Below are 9,966 nucleotides of genomic sequence, written 5' to 3' on the forward strand. Positions count from 1 at the left end.
GAAGGTTAAGCAGATCCCCAAGAGCCCCGAGCAATGGACGCAGTGCCATGTCAAGACTACCACCCAACCGTCGCAGAGGCCTGCTGGCCGCTGCATCAGCGGTCCTGTCGGCCGCTCAAAATGCCTTTGATTGCCACGCTTCAGCAAACAAGCATTGCCCGCCTCGTGCTTCATCCCTCCTCCAGCACGGCAACGCCTGTGCTGACACAGCGCGGGCGCCACCTCTGAGGCTGCAATGGAGGCCTCCTGGCCCGCCGTCACCAACCGGCCCCCGCAACCCCCACGAGGGCCGCAGGAGCGGCCGAGTCCCTGGCGGCAGCCGAGTAGACGCGCAGGATCGCGACGACGGGCGCGTCGCACTGCGGGCAGGGGCCACCGACCGCCATGCCGGTGGCGCAGCCGCGGCAGCAGCAGCGGTGGACGGCGTCATCGTGCAGGAAGACCACCTCTGCAATTTTCGAGCCGCAGATGAGGCACTGGTCTGACACGGGGTGCAGCGGCGACGCCGGCGGCGGCGGCGGGCGGAGCGCCGCAGCCGCTGCCGCATGATCCACGGGTGGCGGGGCGCTTGCGGTGCGCTGGATGCGAGACGCGGGCCGCAGCGCGACGGCGGCGTGCGCGGTGCTATTTGGTTTGTGGTCAGCCGCGAGAGGCATTGAGTGCTTCACCTCGGACAGCAGACGCGATTTGGTCTTGACCACAGGAGCTCTTTCGTGCGGCTGCTCGACCTTGCGCCGTGGCGCGTCGCTGCCGATGCTGCTGCTGCACACGCGCTCGCTGCCCGTACCCTCTGCCCAGCGGGGCGACTGCTGGTGGTCGAGCGTCACCGGCTGCGACGACGCCGTCGATGAGTCTGCGTGCTGCACGGGCGGCGACCAAGCGTCGGAGGCCGTCGCAGCGGGCGCGTGCCCCTCGCTCTCGCCGCCCTCCTCGCCCTCCCTGACGTGCTGCCGCCGCCCCTCCTCGACCTCCTCCGCAGCCTGAGCCTTGTGTGCGCTGTGCGCCTGCCTAGACGGCCGCAGCCGCGGGTGACTCCACAGACTGCGCCCGATGTCGGGGCGCCGCCACCGCAGCTGCGGCAGCTGCTTTGGGCTGTCCCCGCCCCTGCTGCTGCCGCGGGAGCGCCCCGTGCGTAAGGGGCTCAGGTGACGAGCAGGCTGGTGGTGCGGCAGCTGAAGCCGTGCGATGCGCATGCTGCTGCTCATGCGCGCGCCCAACATGCCCACGAGCGCCCGTGTCCTCTGCCACTGCTGCTGCTGCTGCTGCTGCTGCTGTGGGGCCGCCGGCGCTGCTTGCTCCTGCTGCAGCATTGTGTTGGAGAGGCTCCCCGCAACCTTCTCCTCCTGCTCCTCCGCCTGCTCCGCTGAGGTCGCTGGCAGCACCGACAGCCGCCGATGCCATTTACTGTGTTGGGGCGAGCTGCGGGCTCCCGCAGCGGCTCCAGGTGTGCGCCATCCACGCGCAAGCCGCACGCGGCCCAGAGCCGCGACCTTGGCCAGCAGCGGCGCCCGCTCGCGCAGCGCCGCCCGCCCGCGGGCGGGCCGCCACCCGGCGCGCTGCTCCGGCGCTGGGAGCGGCTGCAGGCGGCCCACCCGCGTGCAACCAAGCGTGAGCGCATCGACGATGCGGCGGTGCAGCGGGCGTTGCGCATCACCGTCTGCCACGCTCAGGCCGGAGCTTTGGGCCGGTGATGCAGCGGCCTTCTCCCGCTGCTCATGCAGTTGAGGCGGCGGCAGATGCGGGGAGGATGGCGCGGGCGTTGCTTGGCTGCACGGCGCCACCACCTCCTCAGCTGCTTGGTGCCGGGCGATCGCGGGGGCTGCGTGCGCTGCGAGGCCGTGCACCCTCCTCGCGCAAGGCTCATCGGGCAGCGCGGGAAGCGGCGCCGCCTCAGGGGCGGATGCAGGGGCGGCCGGCCAGCGCGCCGCGCGCGGCCAGCGTGCGCGGTCTGGCGCGGCCAGTGCGCGGTCTGGCTCTGCAGCCGCAGCGCCGGTTGCGCCGGCCTGCTCCGCCCAGGACACCACGTGCGCACGGCCCGCGCTGGGCGGCAGCATGCCGTCCCGGGAGAAACGCTGCCGCTCAAGTGCCAGGGCACGCTCCAGCAGCAGCTGCCTCTGGCGCGGCTGCGGGGGCGCTGGCTGCGGCGGCGAGCTGCCTGGGCTCATGTCCCGCGTCTCGATGCTCGACGGGGTACGTGGGGGCTCGAGCTGCCGCGGGGCCTGCTGCGGCGGCGCCGGCGCTTGCTGCTCTTGCAGGCGCTGCAGCTGCTCGAGCACCTGCTGCGGCTGCGGCTGCTTTGGGGTTGCCAGCGCGCTGGGTCCCTGGTCCTCTGACCAGCCGTCGTCGTCCATACTGGGCCCTCTTGCCTTCGCTGGCGATGCGAGCCGCTGGCTTGCCGGCGGCTGCGTAGGGGGCTGCGAGAAGCGAGGGCTGTCCCAAGCTGAGCTCTGACTCAGCTGAGAGGGCTGCTGCTGCTGCTGCTGCTGCTGCTGCTGCTGCTGCCGCCGCTGGTGCTGCTGCTGCTGCTGCTGCCGCTGCTGCGGCTGCTGCTGCTGCTGCTGCTGCTGCTGCTGCCGCCGCCGCCACTGTTGCTGCTGCGGCCACTGTTTAGATTGCAGCAGCAGCAGAAGCTGCTGCTGCTGCTGCTGCTGCTGCTGCTGCTGCTCCTGAGGCGGCGGCTGCTGCGGCTGCTGCTGCTGCTGCAGGTGCTCCTGCTGCTGCTGCTGCTGCTGCTGCTGCTGCTGCTGCTGCTGCTGCTGCTGCTGCTGCTGCTGCTGTTGCTCTTGTTGCTGCAACCGCCGCTGCTGCTGTTGCTGCTGCTGCCGCCACAGGCTGCGCAGGGACTGGGGCGCAGCCCGGCGCTGCTCCTGTGCGGAATGATGCTGCGCCCAGCTCGGCCCTTGCCCTGACCTACTAGTAACCCCTTGCTCCTCAGCCCACGCCGCCTGCCGCACAATTTCACTGCCCCTTGCCGTGTACAGGTGGCTGAGCTGCTGCAGGCGCTGCTCAGGCAGCGTATGCTGTACTTGGCCGCAAGCATCGCTGGCCTGGTGCCAGTGCTGCTGCCATGCGACGCCGCCGCCGTCCACATCTGCGCGCCCGCGGCGCTTGGGCCGCGCAAATGAGACACCTTGCATCCCTCCCGCCCAGCCTACGGGCAAGGGCGCCCCACAAAGGCCGTGGCGGCTGACCCGAATCACTGGTCTGCGTGAGAAGGGCGCGGTGAAGGGCGATTGCATTGGGTGACGCGGCATCAAGCGGCGCCGTCGTGCGTGCGCGAGCCTGGTAAGCGCAGCGCGTATAAGAGTTGGAAGCGTCGCGCTGATAATCGCGCTCACAGTCTGAGCCGTGGCTGCGAACAGGGACGATGGGGGCCAGTGACAGTGTGTTGGGCCACGAACTCCTTCACTAGCGGAACACTATCAGGAACCTTACATCAAGGGCTCATAGTATGCGGTCGGAGCCAGTGGCTCAAATGCTAGCTTTCGGTGCATGCAGTCTTCCTGATTTGCGAGCATGCGAGGTGGCCACGTGGAAGTAGGGACGCGCCGCGCTTCGTGCACACAAAACTTGTTACCATGCAGTAATCAAATGGGACGGCCACAGGCTCGGCGGCTGGGTGGCTGCGGGGTGGCTGGTACTGCGAAGTCCTGGTGCTGCTTCCACGAGCAGTGCACCCATCACCTATCGTCCAAGTTTACTCCTTTGTTACTGGCCCCTCCCTTTGAAGAAGTCACGGCCAGCCCCATAAAACCCTTGAAATATCTCTACTGTACCCAATCTACTTGCTACAAGCCTGCCAGCTGGCGGTCAAAAGCTGCATTCCTTCTGCCTTTCCGCTCGACTGCTGTGCATGCATGCGGGAAAATCGCCCTCCCACCAAACGTTGACAGCCATTTGCTGTCTACTGATATCTTGTAGATAGGTTATTATGATGAAGTGAATGAAGGCCGCGCCAACGGGGGCTCAATGCATCAGTGCAGGGCTGCAAGCTGACCATGCTTCAATGAAGCTGGGGCACCCACAGACCCTTCCAGGTGTCCCCGCGTCAGAATGATACAGCCCTGCAAACCGATCAAAGTACGGAGAGGAGTGGGAGCAGCCGCAAAGCTCAGCGTGCCAGCCATGTGCCTAGAATCCGGAGGCTGGCCTCCGTTGGTTGCAAAGTGCAGGGTGTGCGGGGCGTATGCCAAATATAACAGCTGTTGGCGCGGACGTTCAGCTTTGATAAAGCTGGTACGCGTCCGCGGTTGGCAGATGTCTTGCAGGGTGCAGAGAAAACCCAAAGCCAAAAGAGTCATCAAGTCTGCCAAAGGGCAGGGAAGGAAAAAACAAATCCCAGCCAAGCACGGGGTGCGTGGCTTGACCCCCAGAACTACTTTTGTCTGTCGATGCATGGGCGCGTAAAGCATGACACGTGGGTACGTGATCTGACCGAAGCTGCCTTGTTGTGTGCTGCTCAGGACTTGATGACACTCCCTTGGCGGCAACCCTCACTGTCTGATTGACCTACCCTGCCTGCTCGGTGGGTTACCCAACACAGCACACATCACTCAAATCTGCTGTGTAGCCTGTGCACCCAACACAGCACACATCACGCACCCCAATCCGCTGCGCACCCTGTGCACCTCGTTGCGCTTGCCCCTTCTCAGGCATCTCCTACCACCCCGGGCTCGGGGGGCTCGGGCGGGCCGGGGATGCATGGTACGCCTCCTCAGCGGGCGGGTGCAAGCCTATGCTGCGGTGCGTGCAGGCAACAGGGGGGTCCTGGTGCGCATGAGAAGGTCAGCATGAGCGGGCAGTAGTGCCTGCCCTCATGCTCGAAGCTGAGGCAGCAGCAGCGCGAGCAGGCTCAGGGCAGCTGGCCATAGAACGAAACCTGTGCAAATCCAGCCTCTTTACCTCACCTGCCCCGTGATGAGGGGAGCCTCCATGTTATTGGAAGTGTTGGAAAGCTATGGTGGCTTTTTCAGTCCACGAACGATCTTGCCTGAATCTGCCGGCACCATGATAAGGGTGCTGCTGCTGCCGCCTGTGGGGCAAGCAAGGGAGCTTGTAAATGTTATAAACTGTTCCTGCGGAAGTCCGCATTACAACTCCATCTATAGCGCAAAAGCATCCACCGTGCGTGCGCCATGTACTACTGGTAAGGTCCATGTTGGAGGCCACCCGCGTGCTATGGCCGAGGCTGGTGCCGCGCCGCGCACCTAGGCCAATGCTGGTTCGAATGCGGCCGCAGTGCCGACACATGCTGCATGCCCAGTGCATTCAGAGACAGCAATAATCGGCTTTGAACTGAAGCTTTCACTCCTGATGGAGCTGGAACGGGCACAGAGATCCTACTCGTATTGTGCGCTGTGCTGGTGCTTCATCCCGCGTGCAGGTGGCGCTACCGCATGATCCCAGTGAGACTGAGAGACAGTGATGGACGGATGCAACTTGAAGGTACTGTACCTCAACCACCTTGGAGTCGTAGTCGGCCGCCACCGTTTCAAAAAACCACCACTCATTCTTGAATTATACTTGGCAGCCCCTCGCAAAAATCTGGGTAGTGAGGTACCGTAGGTGCTGACTGTTCAATGTTGGCAGTCAAATGGGCCAAAAGGTGCGGCTCACAGGCGGTGCGTGATAAGGAAACAAGTCTTACGATTGCGCCATCTACAACCTGCCTGTACCGCGAGGCACGACAACCCTCGGCCCCGGCATCAGATCTTCAGATCGGCGGTCTCACATACAGCAATCTTTGCGGCACGCTCACTACAAAACTTTGGAATTTAGTGCCACGTGTACCTTGGACATCGCAGAACCTTGCCTCAGCCACGCTTGCGCCTCGTGCCTGACGCTCGCACAGCTGCTGCATCCAGCTGACGTGTCAGGTCATGGGTCTAGCAGGCAGCAAAGATGAGTCCGGCAAGGTGTGCTGGGCCGCACGTGGCTCGTTGTGGCACTGGCGTGCCAAGCGCAGAGCACGGCTCGCTTCTTCTGGCGCCGTTGCACCGCAGACCACCCCCCCACCATGGCCGCGCCGTGCCCGACAGGTGGTGCTGGCGGCGCTGCCCCCTGGGTTTCTGGATTACAAGGGCCGGGACTTGAGAGACAAGCTGGACGCCTGCCTGGAGAAAAACATGTGGTTCTTCACCATAGGTCGGCTTCGAAAGAATCAGAGAATTGGGTGTAAGAGGCCGAGGTTGCCGGCAACGGCGTGCTCGCGATTGAGAGAATGCAGGGGCGAAGGGGCCCCCCTGGGGAGGGTCGTGGGCCGACCAGATCACCAGCAGCACGCATTGGCGTTCAGCCGGCCGTGGCATTGTGCAGGGCCGTTTTCACTGTTCAAAGCTGCGCGTGGCCGGCGCAGGTGGCCTGCTCATTACCATACCCATCTGCGTCAAGTACAAGGTGCGGCGACTTGAGTGACGGCGGAGGCAGTGTGTGTGTGTGTGTGTGTGTGTGTGTGCGCGCGCGTGTGAGGGCGGGGTGCGCAGCGCATACCAGCCTGAACTGGAGTTGGCTGGAAGCCCTGCTTTTGCGCGTGTGTGTACGGCAGGGGACGCTCGAGGCGCAGAGACACGCCCAAAGAGCACCCTTCTTCCCCAGCCCGCCTTGCATCCAGCGAACACCCTTTTGTTGTTCGCACATGCACCGATGGCCCTCATGACCTCCCGCAGACAGAGCGGCCTTTGATGGCGGCAGCCATCACCTGCCCTGTACTAGACATGATGTTCGGTGAGCATGAACCCCTGGGCCTTGAGATCGCGGGAGTCGGCAGGTGGCGTATGCGGGCGTCGTCGCACTCAGTATCTTGACCCACAGGTGACCTCTCCTCTTCCTTAGGCACCATCAGATGTGAGCAGGAGAAAGACGATTTCGCGCGGTACTACAAGCAGCTGCAGGTGCGCTTGAGAGCATGTGCTTGTGTGAGCTGCCGAGTGCGTTGACATGCATGTGAGTGCATCCAGTTGCGGACGTGCACGCTTAGTCTTGTGGTACGTTGAAAGCCAGACATTCTATGGGTGTTGAGAATGCGCTCAGTGCACGGGACCTTGTGTGCTTGGTAGTGTACGCAGGCGACACACAGGCACCTGAGGATGCCTCAACAGCAGGAGCGACAGTGGCCTCAGCTGGCTGCTGGTTAAAAACCCTCAATGATTGCACATTCAGTAGGTCACAATTTTGCACTCGCACTTGCCAATGCATTGTGTCACCTCTTACAGGCAACGTGGAACGAGCAGGCTGGACGGCACGACGTAGGCGTGCAGGGCGACGCAGCTTCTGATGCTGGCAGGCATCAGCAACCGCAACCGCCTCCGCAGCAGCCATTGCAGCAGCGGCCTCCGCAACAGGCGCAGTAGCAACAAATTTTACCTGTAAGCCTCTCGTACCCTCATACCTTGCAGCCTTGGCGATGTGCAGCAGGTGCACGGCAGGCGCTCAATGGTGTGCTCAAGGGTCGCCATATACAGCATGCGCCTGCTTCACAGTTTCAGATTCCGCAGGCAGTGCTGCTTCCTTGATACTACCAGGACCTTCTACACACAAACAAGCCGGTAGTGTTCGGTCCCGCGTAAAATACAGCGCCTCTGTGCTTGACAGCAAGGCAACTTACGGGAAGAGTGCACACGGTCATGTTCCCTCAAGGCTCGGCCGGATTCGGCATGGCCCCTCCCGGGCTTGGCCAGGGAGGGGCGCAGGTGCTGGGCCCCGGCTTCGCCCTCACCCCACAGATGATCATCGGAGGTTTTCCTGGCATGGACATGTCGACGTTGGTGAGCCAGCCGGGCGTCGTGGGCTGCACAGGGCCCTCAGATCGGCTTGCTGCTCTCGGTGCGAGGGGACGGGTGTGTTCGACAACCATGTACGCTCCGTCCGGTCTCCCATCGACGATGCAGGATATGTCCCAAATCACCGTGCTTGGCCCCGGGGGCATGCCCGTGATCGCGGCGCCGACCTCAGTGGGGATGGGCGGAGGCCATCTTGGCACAGGCGGTCAGGGCGGCCAGGGCGGTGCGGGCGACGATTCCAACCAGTTCTACAAAACACGCATGTGCCACAAGTGAGAAGGGTGCTGTTGGGGCTCCTCTTGACCTCGTTGAGACACTAGTGCATGCAGTCGCTCGCCCCGATGCGCAGCTTGTCTGGTTCTCAGCGGTCGCGTGCGCACTTCATGTCCATCCACCCCGCGCGTCCCACACCAGGTGGCAGGAGGGTAAGTGCAACTTTGGCCCCACCTGCAGGTATGCCCATGGTGAGGCCGACCTGCGGGCTGACCTGCGTGCCGGCGGCGGTGGCGGCGGTGGCGGTGGCGGTGGCGGTGGCGGCCAAGGTCCTATGGGCGGCAGCGGCGGCGGCGGCATTGGTATGGGGATGGGTGGTGGCGGCGGCGGCGGCGGAATAGGAATGGGCGGCGGCGTCGGCATCGGCAGCGGCATGATGATGGGCGGTGGGGGCGCGCCCATGGTTGGAGGCCTGCCGGGCGCGCCCCCTCCTGCGCGCCCGATGCGCTCCGGCAAGATCATGACCCCAAGCGGCAGCGCGCCGACTGGCAGCCTGGCGCCGGGCAGCAGCTTGGTAGGCCCGGCCGGCAGCATGGGCGGCGGTGGTATGGGACCTATGGGGGCCGGGATGGGCCCCATGGGGTCTGCGCCGATCATCATTGGCGCGGCAGGCCCGGGCATGGGCGGCCCCCAAATGGGCGGACCTGGGATGGGGGCGCCCATGATGATGGGTGGCCCGCCCATGGGCGCGCCAGGCATTGTTGCCGGCGGCATGGGCAGCAGCGGCATGGGCGGTGGAGGTGGCGGCGGCGGTGGGGGCGCAGGTGCTGCCGGGCCGAAGAACCCCGGCATCCACAAGACCAAGCTTTGCGAGCGCTTCATGACGACAGGGCAGTGCCCCTATGGCCAGAAGTGCACCTTTGCACATGGGTGAGGGCCCGAGCGCCAACAGGTCTATCAGCTGCCTGGGAGCGTGTGCTACAGAAGGAGTGGTGAACTTGAGTGTCTGCGGTTGCTGCGGCCTGCAGCCGTTGCATGCCACTTTGACCCCCAACGCTGGCTTCGCCCAGCAAGTCTGACTGCCTGGCTTCTGCCTTGCTTTGCGCCTCAACAACCACAGGCACGATCAGCTCCGGCCGGTGCCGCCGGGTGCCATTGGTGTTGGTGGCGGCGGCGGCGGTGGTGGTGGCGGCGGCGGCGGCGGCGGCGGCAGGTGAGGAGCGTGCACGCTGTTGCCTGTACGCGCATCGGCGCATGCGTCTTGTCGGATGCGGCGCAGTCCTGACTGTTTGCTTTGCATGCTGAGAACCCCCAGCTCTCCGCCAACTCTGTCTAGGGCCGGCGGTGGCGCCAACCGCCGCGGCGGCGGCGGAGGCGGCGGGGGCGGCGGCGGCGGCGGCGGCGACGGTGGCGGCGGCGGTGGCGATGGCCGCAACGGCGGCAGCAAGCGGCAGCGCGTTGAGCAGGCGCCCCCCGCGGCGCGCGCGCCCGTGGTGCCGCCGGAGCATGAGGTTCTGCCGGTGGAGGGCGCATCCATGGACCTGTCGCGGCTGCGGTCACGCTTTGAGGCACTCAAGCAGGAGGTGGGGCTTCGGGGCTTCGGCCGCTCGCGCACGCACACGCGCACGCGTGTGTGTGTGTGTGTGTGTGTGTGTGTGCGCGCGCGCGCGCGCGTGCATGCACGAGCACGGGCGTGCGCAAGCGTGTGCGACAGAGGTGCTATCCAGCGTTCTGTTTGGCCGCATGCACCCCTGCTCCCCCCCCAGACCAACACCCCACCCATCTCTACGCTCGCCCCTGTCCGCCACCTAACACGCCGAATCAACCAGATCAACGCCTTTGCCGCCGACACGGGCCACAGCGTCGCGGTGTTCACCATCGGCGGCCTGCTGTCCGACGCGCCTGACTCGGCCCCCGACGACGCGTCCCTCGACGCCATCCTCAAGTCCTCGTCGGCCGCCGCGCACCCGCGGCT

The 9,966-nt window shown here is 65.0% G+C and overlaps 2 protein-coding genes across 2 annotated transcripts in view; one reads left to right on the forward strand and one right to left on the reverse strand.

The window, feature by feature from the left end:
• Positions 1 to 257: 257 nt before the first annotated feature.
• Positions 258 to 3,137, reverse strand: MNEG_0505 (hypothetical protein; the record flags this gene model as incomplete). The annotated part of the gene is made up of 1 exon (XM_014051021.1): positions 258 to 3,137. The coding sequence occupies one exon, from the start codon at positions 3,135 to 3,137 to the stop codon at positions 258 to 260; it is 2,880 nt and encodes a 959-aa protein (XP_013906475.1).
• Positions 3,138 to 7,880: 4,743 nt separating this feature from the next.
• MNEG_0506 (hypothetical protein) overlaps positions 7,881 to 9,966 on the forward strand; it is a gene marked incomplete at both ends in the record, with an annotated part of 2,849 nt that continues 763 nt past the window's right edge. The window contains 5 exons of the mRNA XM_014051022.1: positions 7,881 to 8,050; positions 8,232 to 8,921; positions 9,112 to 9,204; positions 9,328 to 9,574; positions 9,821 to 9,942. Coding sequence (XP_013906476.1) covers positions 7,881 to 8,050; positions 8,232 to 8,921; positions 9,112 to 9,204; positions 9,328 to 9,574; positions 9,821 to 9,942 — 1,322 coding nt within the window. The remainder of the gene's footprint in view (positions 8,051 to 8,231; positions 8,922 to 9,111; positions 9,205 to 9,327; positions 9,575 to 9,820; positions 9,943 to 9,966) is intronic.

This window comes from Monoraphidium neglectum, assembly GCF_000611645.1.
Source record: "Monoraphidium neglectum strain SAG 48.87 unplaced genomic scaffold scaffold00041, whole genome shotgun sequence".
NCBI classification, from domain to species: domain Eukaryota; kingdom Viridiplantae; phylum Chlorophyta; class Chlorophyceae; order Sphaeropleales; family Selenastraceae; genus Monoraphidium; species Monoraphidium neglectum.